General features: G+C 48.6%; 1 protein-coding gene across 1 annotated transcript in view; it reads right to left on the reverse strand.

The window, feature by feature from the left end:
• LOC118078628 (H(+)/Cl(-) exchange transporter 5) overlaps positions 1-18,784 on the reverse strand; it is a 42,594-nt gene extending 23,810 nt beyond the window's left edge. The window contains exons 1-6 of the mRNA XM_060270626.1: positions 18,727-18,784; positions 15,960-16,116; positions 14,756-14,907; positions 13,878-13,977; positions 10,894-11,084; positions 469-591 (exon numbers count right to left, since the gene is read on the reverse strand). Coding sequence (XP_060126609.1) covers positions 469-591; positions 10,894-11,084; positions 13,878-13,977; positions 14,756-14,907; positions 15,960-16,098 — 705 coding nt within the window. The 5' untranslated portion in view covers positions 16,099-16,116; positions 18,727-18,784. The remainder of the gene's footprint in view (positions 1-468; positions 592-10,893; positions 11,085-13,877; positions 13,978-14,755; positions 14,908-15,959; positions 16,117-18,726) is intronic.
• Between the last annotated feature and the right edge of the window lie 660 nt (positions 18,785-19,444).

Genomic DNA, 19,444 nt, shown 5'->3' on the forward strand with positions numbered 1-19,444 from the left:
GTCAGGAAGTCCTTCCTAATGTTTAGGTGGAATCCCCTTTCTGAAAACAGGCCTTTTGCAGCAACAAGGCCCAGCATTGCCCAGCCGACTGAATAGAGCATTGCTCAAATAGAGATGGGGGCTCCCCTGGGTGGGGGGGGGAGGGAGCGGGAAGTCATGGGTCGGGACAGGGTGGGGCCGATCACAGGGATGAGCCGGGGTGGGGGTGGGGGGGAGGAGTCAAAAGGGGGACTCTGAGGGCCCATTTAACAAACTGAGCCACAGCAACGCGTGGCCAGGCCAGCTAGTTTGCAATAATTATTCCGATTTCGTGAGGAGGAGGAGGAGGAGGAGGAGGGGGGGATGAAATCCCAGCAGCCGGAAATCGAGCCCGTGTGAAGTCGCCCCAATCAATATATCTATTTTTGAATTTGAGAAAAGGTGGGTTTTATTCATTGGAAAGAAATCAATAAACAAAGCGGGCCTTACCTCGGGGATCCCCGAACCGCAGGCGTAGGGTGCAAAACCGCGAACGAGAAGCACAGCCAGGAGCGAGAAGATCAGCGCCCAGGCGGTGTAGATGAAGTAGTTGAGGCAGTAGGTCAGGGCGCCCTTAAAATCGGGGGGGATAAAAAATTTATTTTCTTTAAAGATATAAAAACATAGGCCAGCAAGGTTGAACCTTTCAGTAAGGAGATGATCTCCATCAAATCCAGGCACCCCCAAACTGCGGCCCTCCAGATGTTTTGGCCTACAACTCCCATGATCCCTAGCTAACAGGACCAGTGGTCAGGGATGATGGGAATTGTAGTCCAAAACATCTGGAGGGCCGAAGTTTGGGGGTGCCTGATCAAGTCTGACTGACAAGGGATTTCAATCATGATTTCTATCGATTGGATTGGAATAAAATTTAATATTCATAATTAATATTTATAATATTATAAAATGTATTATATAAATTTCATATAATATAATATATAACATGATAAAATAAATATTATAAACTAAATCAGGCATCCCCAAACTGCGGCCCTCCAGATGTTTTGGCCTACAACTCCCATGATCCCTAGCTAAGAGGACCAGTGGTCAGGGATGATGGGAATTGTAGTCCAAAACATCTGGAGGGCCGAAGTTTGGGGGTGCCTGCTCAAGGGCCTAATCCAGCACTCTAACCCAGGCACCCCCAAACTATGGCCCTCCAGATGTTTTGGCCTACAACTCCCATGATCCCTAGCTAACAGGACCAGAGGCCGGGGAAGATGGGAATTGTAGTCCAAAACATCTGGAGGGCCGAAGTTTGGGGATGCCTGAACTAAATCAACTCAAATCAAATATGTAATATTAATATTAATATAATAATAAATACATATTGTGAGGGACAGAACTTACAGACAGGTCCCTCCCATCTTAAGCAGCAGCTCATCACCCAGCGGGAGTGCGAGTGGGGAGGGAGATATCTCCAGCGGAGATTCAGGAAGTGGTGACCGAGGCTCAGGCAAGGTAGCGGAGCCCATGCCCAGTGTGGGAAGGGAAGTGGGAGGCAAGGGAAGAAGACCAGTCCCACCGCCCCCGGAACTGAGAAGGAAACGACGGGGGTGGAGATTCAGTATCCCTAGACTTCTTTGCTGGAGGAAAACGCGCGAATCTCCATTCGGAGGTTCTGACCCCTAACTGACAACATGTACATAGTACTGCTCTGCACTGTAAATAATCAGCACTAAATAAAAGAATGAAAAGACAACGCCTGGAGGAGTCGTTACTCTAGAGTAGCCACTACCGCGTCTGTGACAGCAACCTCCAAATCTTTCTGGCTACTTTGGAGTTGCCGCGATGAGTGCGCAGCAGGAGGTGGACCGCTGGCGGCAGGAGGCCGAGAAGGCGCAGCAGGAGTTGCAGAACCTGGCAGCGCAGGCCCAGCAGCAATTGAACGTCGCCAAAGAGGAATCGCGCAGAATGCAGGAGGAGCTACAGAAAGCAGTGGAGCAGGTGAGAGCGAAAGACGAAACTGAGAGGCAGCTGAGGGCCATAGTGGCAGATCTGCAAACCAAATTGGATGCGGAGAAAGCAGCGAGAGGTGGGGGGGCGCCCCAGCCACAGATACTACCAGTGCGGAGGGGGCAAGCCCTAGTGACAAAGTTTAACGGAGACCCCAAAGAGTATCTAGGATTTGAGACTGAAATCAACTATGCACTGGAACTGCATGACGCTGAGTTTCCGGATGATGCGCACAGAGTCTCTTATATCGTGGAACACTTGACGGGGGCCGCAAGAGAATGGGTCAGGCCGTTAATCGCGTTAAAAAATCCATGCATGAAGAATGTAAAATTGTTCTTAGAAGCCTTAAAAGTAATGCATGCTAGCGACAGTGAGATGGAGGCGACTAAGGAGGAGCTTCACAATTTGACGCAGGGGGAAATGACGGTCAGAGAATACTGGGCGAAGTTTACCATGCTGGTTCACAAACTTGGGTGGGATCTACATAGTGACCCAGTGCAGTCTGCCTTCTACCTGGGTTTGCATGCAGACGTGAAGGATGAACTCTCGAGGGGGCCAAAGCCACAAAACATGGATCAATTGAGTAAAGCAGCATTAGCGGTGGGAGTGAGGCAAGAATCACGGTGGAACGACAAACAGGCGACGCGCGCAGCTCGACCTTGGTTCTCACGCTCGCAGGAGAGGCAGCATCACCAGCCCCCGCTCCAAGCCCCACCCCAAGTCCCGGCCAGGGCCGTCCCAGATCCGGAACCCATGCAAATTGATGGAGCGCGCGCGGGGGCTTTTCAAACCCCAGCGGCGCCACGACGCAAGGAGGGAAGGGGCGGGAACTGCTTCTTCTGCAACTCCCCCAGCCCCCTCATCAGAAGTTGCCCCCACCGCAGGGAATGGCAAGGGAAGGCGGGAACGGTCGTGCCCTCCCCAACTGAGTCAGCGCAAACGCAGGGAAACGAGACAGCCTGGCTGCAGGAGACAAGGGGCAGCAGCCAGGCGCTAGCAACGAATGACAGTCCCAACCCGCCCACCCGTGCACAGCGGAGCACCGCCAGCCCACCCCCCCCAGAGCAGGGGTGGTTCTAGAAGTGACTCTGACACTACCTAATGGGTACCCCCTGACGGTTTTAGGTCTAATTGACAGCAGAGCGTCTGCCAACTTTTTTTCGAGGGGATTTGCAGAAGCACACCAAATCCAACTTCTGCAGCTGGACTTTCCCCTGCACGCCTCCACCATTGATGGCAGGGAGTTGCTGGGAGGGGCCATCACCCACCAACCCCCCCCATGAGAATGACGGTGGGAAGGCACTCAGAGACGCTAGCATTCAATGTCACCACCATCTCAGACCCCCCCCCCATCGTGCTGGGAATGAGCTGGCTGGCACGCCACGACCCATCCATCAGTTGGCACCAGAGATGCCTCACGTTTGGGTCTGACTTTTGTCTGGAACACTGCATGCAACGCCAACCAGGGGAGGGGCCGCCGATAGCCACGGTGGCCACCATGCACGTCAAGGGGGGGGAGGCAATCCCCAAACCGTATTGGGACCTGCAGGAGGTCTTTAGCGAAGCAGAGTCCGACCACCTGCCCCCGCACAGGTCGTTTGACTGTCAGATCAACCTGGTGCCAGGGGCCACGCTACCCCCAGCCAAGCTGTACTCCATGTCGGATTAGGAACTGGAGGATCTGCGTGCGTTCATCGACAAGAACCTCAAGAGGGGGTTCATCAGAGAAAGCAAGGCAGCAGGGGGCAGCCCAGTCTTCTGGGTGGACAAAAAGGACACGTCACAGCGCCGCCTGGAGGTGGACTTCAGACGGCTGAACAGTATGACGGAACCGGTGGCCTTCCCAATGCCCAGAGTGGACGATCTGCTGACAGCGGCACGCAGGGGCAAGATCTTTACCAAGCTCAACCTGCGGGGGGCGTACAACTTGATCAGGATACGGGAAGGCGATGAGTGGAAAATCACGATGTTCACGCCTCTGGGTTCTTTTGAATATCTGGTGATGCCCTTTGGTTTGCAAGGGGGCTCAGCTTGCTTCCAGGCCTTCATGCACCACGTCCTGGGGTCCCTCCTCTTCAAGAACTGTTTGGTCTTTTTAGATGACATCCTTATTTACTCCAATGACCCCGTGCAGCATGTGAAGGATGTCAGGGAGGTCTTGCAGCGCCTGAAGGAGCACCACCTGTATGTGAAGCTGGAGAAATGCAGGTTTCACACCAAGGAGGTGGACTTCCTGGGCTACAAGCTGTCCGACAAGGGGCTAGCGATGGACAAGGACAAGGTGCAGGCCATCCTGGACTGGCACAGCCCCAGGACTCGCAAGGATGCCCAACGCCTACTGGGCTTTGCCAACTTCTACAGTAAGTTCATCAAGAATTTCTCCCGCATCACGGCTCCCATCACAGACTGCCTGAGAGGCAAGCAGAAGTTCAGGTGGACACCAGAGGTGCAAGCAGCGTTCGAGGGCCTCAAGAGAGTGTTCGCCTCAGACCAGAACTTGTTCCACGTGGTGCAGGATGCACCCCTGCGCGTCGAGACTGACGCTTCTGACAGAGCTGTAGGCGCGATCCTACTGCAACTGGATGCCAACAGAGAGTGGAGACCCTGTGCCTTTTTCTCCAGGAAGCTGAGCCAGCCCGAGCGCAACTACACGGTTTTCGACAAGGAACGTTTGGCAATACACTCTGCGTTTAAACACTGGAGACACTTCCTGGTGGGCGCAAAGCACCCCATCCAGGTGTGCACGGACCATAAGAACCTGGAGTTCTGGAGAACTGCCAGGGTGCTCAACCAGCGGCAGATACGGTGGGCAGAGTTCTTCTCGCACTTCAACTTCTCCATCCACTACATACCGGGGGAGCAGAACGTCAGGGCGGATGCCCTCTCCCGCAAGCCGGAGTACATGGAGGAGGAGTTGCCACCAGCACCTCGGCACATTTTTCCCCCATCGGCATGGACATGTGCGGCAGCAGTAGTGAGTGAGGCAGAACTCACAGCCCTGACTGCAGGGGATGAGTTCGCCACCCGCATCTTCAGAGAACTACAAGGGGGGAGGGGGCAAGCGAAGGACTTTGAAGAACGTAGGGGGCTACTCTTTTATAAGGGAGCCCTATACCTGCCCACCACCCAGCTCAGAGGTAAGGTCCTCAAGCAGATGCATGACAACCCGACGGCCGGCCACTTTGGTAGGGACAAAACCACGCACTTAGTCATGAGACACTTTTGGTGGCCAGGGGTGAGGGAGGACAGTCAGGATTACGTGAGAGGCTGTGATGCCTGCCAGAGGGCCAAGGTGGTCAGAGCAGCGCCGGCAGGGCTACTGGAACCCCTGCCCACCCCCCCACAAGCCGTGGGAGGTCCTCTCCATGGACTTCATCACCGACCTGCCTTCCTCCAGGGGCAAGACGGCAGTGTTGGTGGTGGTGGACCTTTTCACCAAAATGTGCCAATTCATACCTTGTGCGAGGGCTGTCTCGGCGGAAGAGACTGCCAAACTGTTCGTGGACCATGTTTTTCGGTTGCACGGATTGCCCTTGAGGGTTATATCAGATAGGGGGCGCCAATTTGTTTCCAGGTTCTGGTGCAGGCTCATGAACCTCCTGCAGGTGGAGGTCAGCCTCTCCACGGCAAGACACCCACAGACCAACGGACAGGTGGAGCGGGCCAATGCGATTCTTCAGCAGTACCTGAGGTGTTGTGTCAGCCAGCGACAAACAGACTGGGTAGATCGCCTGCCGATGGCGGAGTTTGCCTACAACAATGCAGTGCACGTCTCCACAGGGGTGTCGCCCTTCAAGGCCAACTATGGGCGGGACCTCAGATCGTTCCCGGAGAGGGAATGGGAGGAGGAGGAGGGTCCCGCAGCTGAGGATTGGGCGGAGGAACTGGAGACGGTGCACCAGCAACTCAGAGAACACTTGGAAAGGGCCAAGGCGGGTTCCGGTTTCCGCCTGCAGGAATGGCGGACCTGTTTTCCATCTCTCTGACCTTCGTAAGGAATTTGGCGGTTGCTAGGGGAGTAAATGGCAACCCCCTACCCTCTCCGGGGGTTACGGAGAGGGGCCGCTGGCCCGCGATGCCCCCAGACCCACTCCGACTGTTTTTGGAGTGGGGGGAGCTTGGGCTGAGCACTTACGAGGGCCAGGACTCCCGGACGCTAATCTGCATGGCGGGGATTTCCATGGTTAAAGAAGATAATTAGGCTTAAATCTATGGACATACTTCAGAAGGAGGGGAAGAAGCGCTGTTTACTGCTGAGAAATTTATGCTGCTGAGGGAGAGGAGTCAAAGATTGTACAGCATCTGGAAGAAGGATTGATGGGGACGGAGCGATAAGGGAAGTGAGTTTTTATTTTTTTTCTTCATATTGTTGCCTCGTACCTTCCCGGACGCGATGTCCTGGCTTGTTTGGAGTGAAAGAGAAGCAAAAGACTGTGTGAGTTGAACTTTATAACTGTTGTTACTGAGCATATTTTTTAAAGATGTGGAGTTGCCGATGAGAAAAGCCCCCCCCCCCTAGTCGGACGGAAGGAGTTCTGGACGCGTTCGGAGGATTTATGAGCTGTGACGCACTTTAAATTGGAGCAGCGACCTGAAGCTAAGTTCAGCTATAGGGCAAGGAGATCCATTAATTTACCAAGAGTTTATGGTTTGATGTTTGGGTCTCCTGCCTGGAAAAGCTGTAAATTCTATAATGATCGTAAATCTTCATGGCTATGAGAGGAAACGAAAGTGATTTGAGCTTTTTAAGATGGCGCTGCTTCGTGCTGCTTCGACGCAACAGGGAGCTCCATTAAGAAGATTTATGGGGAGGCTGGACTGATTAACTCACACAGGAGAAAGAACATCTGTGAAACTTTGTTTGATATTTATCTCAGCAGCTGGGAAACAATCGGATGAAAGTGGAAAACATCTATGTGACTGTAAGGGGAAGATCTGGATTATTATGAACTTGGAGGACGATTTGAACTTTAGAAAAAAGACGGCAGTGGACAGTTGCGAGGAATTCCCAATTTCTTGAAGCATGGGAACCCAAATAAAAAATTCTTTAGATGATTTGGCATAACATTCGGTTTGATTGATATATATATGTGTATAATTTGAAATATTGAATGTGATATAATTGGTTTTAATTGGAAAATTAATAAAAATATTTTTTTAAAAAAAATGGAAAGGGCCAAGGCGGCGTACAAGGAGGGGGCGGATCGCCATTGGAGACCAGGGGAGGTCATCAGGGTGGGGGACAGGGTGTGGCTGTCCTCAGAGGGGCTTCCAACCAGGGGGAGGTGCAAGAAGTTAGCGCCCAGATGTTTGGGACCCTTTAAGGTCACACAGCAGGTCAATCCGGTGGCTTTCAGGCTGGAGTTACCGGAATCCATGAGGGTACACCCAGTGTTCCATAGGTCGTTGCTGTCGCCCTATAAGGAAAGCACCAGGTTCACCGACAGCAACCAGCCCACAGAGGGTGGGGAGGAACGGGGAGGCGCGCAGCAACTCAATGAGGCCACGGAAATTCTGGATTCCAGGTGGGGGGAAAGAGGGCTGGAGTATCTCCTGGCGTGGGAAGACACTCTGCCGTCCCAAAACGAGTGGGTGCCGGCCACAGAGATACAAGAGGAATTCTTAGTGGAAGAGTTCCACACTCTCTTCCCTCACAAGCCCAAGCCCTGGCAAAGGGACAGGGGAGGGGAGGGGGAGGAACCCTCAGGAGGGGAATCCGAGAGCAGATCCCCATGGAGATGGGAAGCAGGTTTTGAGGAACCAGAAGAGGAAGTATGGTTTTACCAGGAGGCTGGAACGTTGGAGTCAGTAGAGGACTGGGGACAGATTTTCACTCCCACCAGCTCTGACGCCACGGACTTTTTGGGCTTTCCGTCCTCACAGGGAGAAGGGGGGCATTCCCAGGATTGGGGGGAAATTTTCACCCCCACCAGCTCCGATGCCACGGACTTCATTGGTTTCTAGTCGTCCCCGGCTCTCTCTGAGCCCTCAGGGAGGGGGGGAGGGGAGCCTGGAGGGGGGTGGATGTGAGGGACAGAACTTACAGGCAGGTCCCTCCCATCTTAAGCAGCAGCTCATCACCCAGCGGGAGTGCAAGTGGGGAGGGAGATATCTCCAGCGGAGATTCAGGAAGTGGTGACCGAGGCTCAGGCAAGGTAGTGTGGGAAGGGAAGTTGGAGGCAAGGGAAGAAGACCAGTCCCACCGCCCCCGGAACTGAGAAGGAAACGACGGGGGTGGAGATTTAGTATCCCTAGACTTCTTTGCTGGAGGAAAACGCGCGAATCTCCATTCGGAGGTTCTGACCCCTGACAACATGTACATAGTACTGCTCTGCACTGTAAATAATCAGCACTAAATAAAAGAATGAAAAGACAACGCCTGGAGGAGTCGTTACTCTAGAGTAGCCACTACCGCGTCTGTGACACATATTATAAATGCATATTATAATATGTATTTACATATTATAAAATATTATAAGATAAATAAAGTAAAACAAAATTCAATAAAATCCCCCCTCTCTGAAAGTCTATATTAAGACGATGACAGAAAGGCTGACTCTTTCAGTAAAGGAAGGATTTAAATAAAATCTAAAGGGTGAGGGGTTTCCTTTAAAAAAAATTTTAAATTAAAAATAACTTTGTTAGCATAATAATTTACATGAAATATACATAAAAAAACACCCACACATACTTACATATAAATAAACAAATTATTAAAGAAGAAACAATAGCAAATAATAACAAAATCATCACCAATATAACGGAATAATGATAACCAAATAAATAAACCAAAACAAAAATCAGAAAGAAATAACAATACATAAACCTACACCTTAAACTTAAATACATATAAAAAACATAATAAATCATATTTGTCTTCAAACTTAAATTAAATTAAACACAGAACGCATATAAATTTCTCATACATACAAAAAAAAACACACACACAAGGCAAAAAAACTGGGGGAAAAATTAATGACATTTCTACATAGGTTTAAACAATATCAAAAAAATCAAATTGAAAAAACCAATCTCCTAGCGGATGTATAAAAGGCATAAAATAAAAGTGAATAAATGGGAAATAGAGGAGAAAGTATGTACAAAGATACAAGATTGAAGACAGACCAGAGCAGACATCCCCAAACTGCGGCCCTCCAGATGTTTTGGCCTACAACTCCCATGATCCCTAGCTAACAGGACCAGTGGTCTTGGAAGATGGGAAATGTAGTCCAAAACATCTGGAGGGCCGAAGTTTGGGGATGCCTAGACCAAAGCAAAGGGTTGGCTGGAAGTCATCTTTTTAAGGGGGGGGGAAGAGGGTGAATGTAGGACGAGGGGTTCCCGTCATTATTCAATCTAATAGATTGGATCTAAATCAAAGTAAATATGTAAAATTAATATATATAATATTATAAAACATTATAAAGTGTATATTATTAATATAATATATTATGTAATATAATATTATAATGAAAAACATATGATAAAATAACTATTAAATAAAATATTTAAATTAAATTAAATTAAATCCACCCTGCTCTGGAAATTTATTCTTCCGATAACGATACCGTCTATATCAGGCATCCCCAAACTTCGGCCCTCCAGATGTTTTGGACTACAATTCTCATCTTCCCCGGCCACTGGTCCTGTTAGCTAGGGATCATGGGAGTTGTAGGCCAAAACATCTGGAGGGCCGCAGTTTGGGGGTACCTGGTCTATATTAAGAGCAGTGTTTCCCGACCTTGTGCCTCCAGATGTTTTGGGACTACAACTCCCATCATCCCTAGCTAGCAAGACCAGTGGTCAGGAATGATGGGAATTGTAGTCCGAAAACAGCTGGAGGCACACGGTTGGGAAACACTGACTAAGAGGATGGTAGCAAGGCTGAATCTTCCCATAAAGAAAGGATGGAAACACCGTCTGATGAACGAGGGATTTCCATTACGATAGAAATCACCATTGAAATCCTGATTCAAATCTTTAAATCGGGGATGAAATCGTAGATGAAACCTCAGCAGAAATCGGGATTGGGACCACGATTCGCCATCTTTAAATTGTGAGTGAAATCGTGGTTGGAATCGTGATCCGGATCATGATTTAAATCTTGAAATTTTGGTTGCCCTCCAACGTGTCCAGAGGAGGGCAACCAAAATGGTCAAAGGCCTGGAAACGATGCCTAATGAGGAACGGCTTAGGGAGCTGGGCATGTTTAGCCTGGAGAAGAGAAGGTTGAGGGGTGATATGATAGCCATGTTCAAATATATCAAAGGATGTCATATAGAGGAGGGTGAAAGGTTGTTTTCTGTTGCTCCAGAGAAGCGGACACGGAGCAATGGATTCAAACTTCAAGAAAGAAGATTCCACCTCAACATTAGGAAGAACTTCCTGACAGTAAGAGCTGTTCGACAGTGGGATTTGCTGCCAAGGAGTGTGGTGGAGTCTCCTTCTTTGGAGGTCTTTAAGCAGAGGCTTGAAAGCCATATGTCAAGAATGCTTTGATGGTGTTTCCTGCTTGGCAGGGGGTTGGACTGGATGGCCCTTGTGGTCTCTTCCAACTCTATGATTCTATGAACAATCCTGGATCCGCATGGGCGTACCCGGGATCAAAACTAGGGGGGGGGGGCAGGCAAGCGATGACGTGGTCCACCTCAACATGAGGAAGAACTTCCTGACAGTAAGAGCTGTTCAGCAGTGGGATTTGCTGCCAAGAAGTGTGGTGGAGTCTCCTCCTTTGGAGGTCTTTAGGCAGAGGCTCGACAAACATATGTCAAGAATGCTTTGGTGGTGTTTCCTGCTTGGCAGGGGGTTGGACTGGATGACCCTTGCGGTCTCTTCCAACTCTATGATTCTATGATTCTATGAAATTGTGATTTCACTTGCGATTCTTTCAGGGGACGTTCGGGGGGGGCAGCCACTCACTCCGTCCTCCTTGCTGGTCAGAAGCTCCGCCCACGTCCGCCACTCCGGACATTTGTCCCGGTCCTGGAAGGTGATATTTCGGGAGTTCCAGCAGCAATGTTCGTGGTTGTACCAAAAGCCGTTGAGGCACACGCCTTCCTTCAGGTCCGTCAGCCAATGGGCGGAAATGTCAATCAAGCCAGCCAAGGCCCCTGTGTATTTTGATTCATTTATTTTTTTAAAAAAAACACCCACATACTGTGTATACACACAAACACACACACACACACACACACACACAGAGAGCTGACCCGGCCACGCGTTGCTGTGGGTTTTGAGAAATGTTGGAGGGTATGGACCCAGGCAGAAGGGTGGTGTAATAATAATAATAATAATAATAATAATAATAATAATAGTGCCGTCGTCCCCCCGGAAATATAAAGAAGTATAGAAATCATAATAACAGTAATAATGGACTTCCCCCCTGAAAATATAAAGTGGTTTAGAAATAATAATAATAATAATAATAATAATAATAATAATAATGGATTTTTTTCTTTAAATTTTAAAGCGGTATAGAAATGAAATGAATTATAATAATGAAATGGGGCGTCCCTATTTTCATCGGATAAATGGCCGTGGTAATAATTAAGATAAGATAAGATATGTTTATTGTCATTGTCCCCTTGTGGGAACAACGAAATAGTTGAAAAACACCCTGCAATGAATCATTGCCAATTTTCAATGAAACAATTATCATTTGTTATTTAATAAAATTGCTGCAAATTGTGAAATTATTTTGCATCTTGCCTTTTCCTTTTCCTGTGTCAGACGGGGGGGGGAGGGGCGGGAGTTAGATTGTAACGTAGATTCTGTTCTTTATCGTCAATTAGAAGTTGCGGTGAGGCTTTCTAAGTCAACTTAAAAGTGATGCTCATTTTCAGACACTCAGAACAGACAAGCAAATTGACACATTGCATTGTTTGTGCTTAGACAAGAGTCCAATTATTATTATTATTATTATTGTTTCCCTCGAAAATATGAAATGGTATAATAATAAGAGTAGGGTTTTTCCAGCTGTCCGCCCGTCCGGCTTCTTCTGTCAGAGCCTGTTGTTAATAAAGTAGCCCCTTTATTTTATTTTCCTTTCTTTTCTTCAGCCCCTTCAGTCGCCAAGGAAGAAGGCATTTCCCAGCCCTGTATCCTCCTCAGGAGCCCAGGAAGGAGAAGAATTAAGAGGGGGTGTGTGTGTAAAAAAATAAGTAACCAGAGAGAGAAATAGAAATAGGGAGGGCGAAGGAGAAGGGCGGGCTCCCTCGGCTGGGTGAGTGGGCGATGGATCCATAACTCTTGGTTGATGCTCTTGAGGGTGCTCATCAATGGCTCCTCCTCATCCTGGAGAGAAGTGACTAGTGGGAAGAACCACAGGGTTCTGTCTTCGGCCCAGTCTTATTCAACATCTTTATCAATGACTTGGATGATGGGCTTGAGGGCATCCTGAGCAAGTTTGCAGATGACACCAAATTGGGAGTGGTGGCCTAATACCCCAGAGGACAGGATCACACTTCAGAATGACCTCAACAGAAAGTGGAGGAAGGGAGGAGGAAGGAGAGCACGCAGATAGGTCTCCTCTGAGGGTAGGGAGCGGCCGTGTCTGACCCCGGGGGAACGTGCACCTCCTCCTCTCCCCCCCCCAATATCATAGAGTTGGAAGAGACCACAAGGGCCATCCAGTCCAACCCCCTGCCAAGCAGGAAACACCATCAAAGCATTCTTGACAGTTGCCTGTCAAGCCTCTGCTTAAAGACCTCTAAAGAAGGAGACTCCACCACACTCCTTGGCAGCAAATCCCACTGCCGAACAGCTCTTACTGTCAGGAAGTTCTTCCTAATGTTGAGGTGGAATCTTCTTTCTTGTAGTTTGAATCCATTGCTCCGTGTCCGCTTCTCTGGAGCAGCAGAAAACCAACCTTTCACCCTCCTCTATATGACATCCTTTTATATATTTGAACATGGCTATCATATCACCCCTTAACCTTCTCTTCTCCAGGCTAAACATACCCAGCTCCCTCCCTAAGCCGTTCCTCATAAGGCATCATTTCCAGGCCTTTGGCCATTTTGGTTGCCCTCCTCTGGACACGTTCCAGCTTGTCAGGATCCTTCTTGAACTGTGGTGCCCAGAACTGGACACAGTACTCCAGGTGAGGTCTGACCAGAGCAGAATACAGTGGTACTATTACTTCCCTTGATCTAGACGCTATACTCCTATTGATGCAGCCCAGAATTGCATTGGCTTTTTGAGCTGCTGCGTCACACTGCTGACTCATGTCAAGTTTGTGGTCTACCAGGACTCCTAGATCCTTTTCACATGTACTGCTCTCAAGCCAGCTGTCTCCCATCCTGTATTTCTGCCTTTAATTTTTTTGGCCCAAGTGTAGTACCTTACATTTCTCCTTGTTAAAATTAATCTTCTTTGCTTTGGCCCAGTTGTCTAATCTGTTAAGGTCATTTTGAAGTGTGATCCTGTCCTCTGGGGTATTAGCCACCCCTCCCAATTTGGTATCATCTGCAAACTTGCTCAGGATGCCCTCAAGCCCATCATCCAAGTCATTGATCAAGATGTTGAATAAGACTGGGCCCAAGACAGAACCCTGTGGCACCCCACTAGTCACTACTCTCCAGGATGAAGAGGAGCCATTGATGAGCACCCTTTGGGTTCGGTAAATAGGATGCCTGCAAGGGATTTTATTATTCCGAAACTGAACCCTTCCTCCCATTGTCAGTAAAAAGAGGATGCCGGCAAGGTTGAACCTTTCTGTAAAAAAGAGAAATTGTCATTCTTTTTAAAAAAGCCTTCCTCTGATTGCCAATATCTCCAGGATGAGGAGGAGCCATAATATTATTATTGCCATAATATTATTAGTAGCAATATAATTGGACACTACTAAACAACAACAAATAATATTAATTTTCATTATTCCTCGTTTTGGTTTGTCGTTTTCTCACCTGCCGAGAGTCCAATGAGGAGCATGAGGAGCCACCCCGAAAAGGCGTCGCTGATGCTGTGAAGGAGGGCACAAGTTGACTCTTTGCTCCTGTTGGTGATCTAGGCGAGGGGGAAAAAAGGGATTAGATTGGCTAGTATTGAGAAAAACAGGGGAAATAAAGATTAAAAATAACTGTCCCAAAAAATGGGCTCTTTCTTCTCCCGATTCGAACCCGTTTCCCAAAGCTTGTGGGCAAATAAATGCCGTGGAAGGGGATGTTCCCATGAAAAAAGGATTTTATTCTTCCAAAAAGGAAACTTCCCTCCGATTGTCAATATTAAAAGGAGGCCTGTAAAAAAAAGAAGAAGAAGGATTTAAATCAAGTCTGGCTGATTTAAATCGGGATTTGAATGGGGATTTCAGTAAAAAAACAAAATGAAGAGGATCCCAGCAGGGTTGAATCTTTCCGTAAAAAAAGAAAAGAAAAAAGGATTTAAATCAAGTCTGGTTGATTTAAATTGGGATTCGAACTGGGATTTAAACGAAACATCAATGATAGCAAGGTTGAATCTCTCCGCAAAATAGGGAAAAGACGGGGACCGCAAGCCTGATGGGATTCGAATCTGGATTTCAATTGATTGGAAGAGAGCTAAATCCTGACAGTAAGAGCTGTTAAACAGTGGAATTTGCTGCCAAGGAGTGTAGTGGAGTCTCCTTCTTTGGAGGTCTTTAAGCAGAGGCTGGGCAGCCATCTGTCAGGAATGCTTTGATGGTGTTTCCTGCTCGGCAGGGGGTTGGACTGGATGGCCCTTGGGGTCTCTTCCAACTCTAGGATTCTATGATTCTAAATCCACCTGCCAAGACTCGAACCCCTAGATTCGAACCCAGGAACCTCACCTCGCGGTGCCGGTCTCGATCTCGGGATTTCTCTCGCACCCAGTCGATGGTGTTGAAATCTTCGTACGTCCCGACACCAGGAAGCGGCTCTTCCAGGAAGTCGCGCATCCGGCTTATTTCGTCGAACCCGTTCCCGGCATACGAGGGGACACCTGCGGAGAGGATTTAAAATGTATTCTTCCAAAATATGGTCAATATTAAGAGGATGGTTTTACTTTTAATTTTTTGTAAAGATTTTTTCTTCTAAAAACATTTTGTTTTAAACCAAAAAGAAATCCAATTAAATTTACTGGGTTTTTTTATTTAAAAAAATATATCTGATTTTTTGAATTTAATTTAATTTAATTTAATTATATTTATTTATTTAATCATGGGCTTTTATCCAACCCGGGTCTCTTCTAACACTATGATTAGGAAAAAAAAATTAAATGATTTTTTAATTAATTTTCACATACTGTATATTCACAATACATCACCTCGTGTCCTCTTATTAAATCTGTTGGCTCAGGAGGCAACAGGCCTGGGTTTGAGATCCCACCAGCAGCCCCCTTGCCAGCCGTCCCATTACGGGCCTCGAGTGCGAATGGCGTCGAAGGGGGAAAGTCCCGGGAGAGCAAAGTCGAGAAGGCCGGGTTGACCTTTAAGCAAGGTGAGGAAAATGCCAAAAACATCCGAGGGGAAATCAAGTGTGAAAATTTGCACGGGACTTTTCTTTCTGAGGTTGGGAAATGATTGATGAGGAGTTTAAAAACAAATGTAAAAAAAAACGAGATTAAAAATAAATGTTTCGGGGGAGGGCAGCCCAGAAAAGCCGAAGCCTTTCGTTGGATTCCTGCCTGCATAGAATAATAGGATCGTATGATATTAAAGCTGGAGGAGGGGGTCCAAACATAGCTGCCAAGTTTTCCCTTTTCTTGCGAGGAAGCCTATTCAGCATAAGAGAATTTCCCTTAAAAAAAAAAGGGAGAACTTGGCAGCTATGGGTCCAAAAGGTAATCTAGTCCAACCGCCTGCGATTCAGGAATCGCACCCGGGACCGATCCGAGCTATTTGAAACCTTTGAGGGGGGGGAAGAGTCCGCAGCCTGTAAAAACGACTCTGTAAATTTAGCACCACAAAAAAAAGAAACCTCGTCCTCCGGTTGTCAATATTGAGAGGATGCCAATGAGGCGGATATATATATATATATTATTTCTTTGTTTACCTGGCGTCATTTCCTGGTCCAGAGGTGGCACGTCGCCTGCCAGGGAATAGCTGAGGGTCCCGCCGTCGCTGACCTCCACCAGGTCCTCGTCGCTGGTGCTGCTATGGAAGCTCCCGTGCCGGAAACGGCGGCCCTCCATCGCCCACCAGTCTGGGATCTGCAGCGGGAGAGAAGGAGACGTAGCTGCCAAGTAGCCCGTTTTCCCTGGGAAACCCCCGTTTTTACCTAATTCGCCCGGTGGTCCCCCGTATCACTTCTTCTCCCGTTTTTCTCCGTTATTTTCTCCTGCCGGCGGCCTTTTTTTTCCGATTTGCCCTTCTATGGGCACCAAAAATGGCCGCCGCCGGCTTCAAAAGTCACATCTACGCATGCCCGGAAGTGCATAGACACAACTTCCGGTGGGCGGAGCGACACCGGAAGTTGCGTCGGCGTACTTACTGACATGCGTAGAAGCGACTTTCGAAGCCGGCGGCGGCCATTTTTGGTGCCCATAGAAGGGCAAAGCGACACCGGAAGTTACGTCGATGCAACTTCCGGTGTCACACGGCTGCTGGTCCCGGATTCTGCCGTCCGGGACTTAGAAGGTAAGGAAGGAGAGGAGAGTCTTCCCTATGAGAAGGTTGGAAGGGATACTGGGTGGTCATCCAGCCCAACCCGTGGCCAGGAAGGAATCTGATTGGTGGAGCTGGACATCTAGTCCCACACCCCCTGCTAGGATGAGAGACAGGGAAGGCTTCCAGGGTCATCTAGTGCAACCCACGGCCAGAAAGGAATCTGATTGGAGGAGCTGGCCATCTAGTCCCACCCCCTGCTAGGATGAGAGACAGGGAAGGGTTCCAGGGTCATCTAGTGCAACCCACGGCCAGAAAGGAATCTGATTGGAGGAGCTGGCCATCTAGTCCAACCCTCTGCTAGGGTGAGAGACAGGGACGGGCTCCAGGGTCATCTAGCCCAACCCTGATCCAAATGTGATTGACAGGGGGATTTCTGCCTTGCCCAAGGGTGGACTAGATGCCTCTCAGTGTCTCTGCCGGCTCTCCCTTCCTTGGAGTGTATTTCAGTCGAGATCCCTCCGTGCCAGGAGCTCCTCGTGATGATTGTGCAAGGCACCACCCTTTCTTTCCGCAGAGCCGTTTCTTCTTCCGCTGTGGCATCTGAATTGCGCCCAAAAGCAGAAGTCGGGCTGAACATCAGCTGCTAATGCCTGGCCAGAGGCACCTTGCCCCCCCAGATCTAGCTAAGTTGTTATTGATATTAATATTTACATTAATATTAACATTATTTGAATGCTTGCACCAATAAGAATGCGTGCGCATGCAGTGCCAGAAACACAACTCATGCTCGCCCCTCCCAAAATGCACAAATTGATTGTGCATTTGCAAGGGCGGCCGCAGAACCGGAAACACAAGACAGCTGGCCGAGGCGGGGCAGGAGAAGCTTGCGCTACTTCGCCGCCGACACAGCCTTTCCAATGAAAGCTGGCCCACGTTTGCGTTGCCTCTGAATCTAATTTAAATGTAAATTTAATTTGAATCGGACAACACTCTCTCTCTCTCTCTTGCGAGCATCCGATCTACGGAAGGGACCCTGAGGGTCATCCAGCCCGACCCCCGGCAAGGCAGCAATCACGGCTTGTGATGTTAAATTCTTGATCATAAAAAAGACTGAAAATTCACTCTTCCATAAATGAAACCTTCCTCCAATTGCCCATACTGTATTCAGAGGGTGCCAGCAAGGTTGAAGCTTTCCGTAAAAAAGGATTGAAATCAAATCGATTGAAATCACAATTTAAATTGTTATTTCAATCGATTTGATTTCAATCCACTCAGAGTGCAAGCCGCTGCAATGTCCCCACAAACTTCCCTTCTTCCCTGGGGTAGCAGTGGGGGTCAGAGATGGGGAAGGAGCAATACGAAACTTGGGGGGGTGTCTGGGGGGCAATGGGGAACTGGAAGTCTGGGAGCAAAGATCCGGAGGAAGTCTGAACTGACTGGGAGAATCCGAGATCGGGGAGACGGGACGGTGGAAGAAGACTGGAAGAAATTTAAGATTTATTTGGAGAATGAATATAAAATTAAAAATGGACAATAAGGGAAATGGAAGTACAAAGAGGCTGTAGAAGCAGCTAGATACAGTAAGAAGGGAATAGGTTTATACGTAATAGAATTATTAAGATTTTTAGATCCAAATGCTGGGAACGTGTGTTTAAAATGGATTTAAAATTGTTTTTATAAAAAGTATTTTAGAAGAAGAAATGGTTTAAGAAGATATTAGTAATATTAGTTACTAATAGAAACGTGGAGGGGGGGAAGGAGGAAGTCGACAGGGAAAGAAATTTATCTGAGAAATGTTAAAGAATTGTTTTTTTCCTTTTTTCTGTTTTTCACTTTTATGTTTTCTTATTTTCTGTATTTTTTCTGTATTTTTTGTTTTTTCCCTGTATTTGATATAAAACCAATAAAAATATACTGTACTAAAAAAACCCCCCACAAATATCCAGAGGGGTGTAAGAGGGGGTTTGGACGGCAGTAGGGAACTGGAGGGGGTCCGTGGGGCAAAATAAATTAAATAAATGATATTAATAGGAAACTGGAGGGGGTTTGGGGGGCAAAAGGGAAGTGGAGGGAGGTCTGGGGGCAACCTAAATTAAATAAATGATATGAATATTGATACTAGTAGGAAACTGGAGGGGTCAGGGGGCAACAAAAATCTAATAAATATTCTTCATATCAATAATAACAGGCAACTGAAGGAGCCTTCGACTCACCTGCGGGATATTCCGGCTTTCCTCAGCGCGCGGGCGCCGCCATCTTGAACTCTCACGTGACGCGGGAGAAGAGCGGGTGGGCGGGGACAGGGCGGGGCTTGTCACAGGAGTAGGAGAGGCGATTGGAGAGCGAGGGCGGTGTAGGGAACAAGGGGGAGCGGTGAGTGGTTGGCTGCTTCTGGAGGGAGGGGCTAGGCATGAGGGGAAGAGATGGCGGTTACGGCGGGAGGGGGAGGGGCCAAAGAAGGGAGGAGCTTCTTTGCAGGAGGAAGCGCTTCAATGAGGCTGGAGAGGCGGGGCCAGAGATGGGGTCAGGGCCAGTGGAGGGGCGGGGCTTCCCTGTGGGAGAGGCGGGGCCAATGAAGGGCGGGGCTTCCTTGCGGGAGGAGGAGCAAACGCTCAACTGTTGCCATAGAAAGGGCAGGAGGGGCGGGGCCAGTGAAGAGGCGGGGCTCCTTTCAGGAATCTCTACTGGTGCGGGGAGCGCTGGAGGGGCGGGGCAGGAGAAGGGGCGGGGCATCTGCGCAGGAGGAGGAGGAGGGGACGGGGGGGGTGGCGGCTGTTGCTGGGGGGGGCGTGATTGATTGATTAATTGATTGATTGATAGGTATTCCCCCCTTTTCCTCCCAGGAGCTCTCGGTCCTTCCCTGCTTGGAACCCTTTCCAAGAGAACCCTGCTAGGTAGGCTGTTAGGCCAAGCGAATTCACACCACGTGGT

The sequence above is a fragment of the Zootoca vivipara genome, chromosome Z (genome assembly GCF_963506605.1).
Source record: "Zootoca vivipara chromosome Z, rZooViv1.1, whole genome shotgun sequence".
NCBI classification, from domain to species: Eukaryota; Metazoa; Chordata; class Lepidosauria; order Squamata; family Lacertidae; genus Zootoca; species Zootoca vivipara.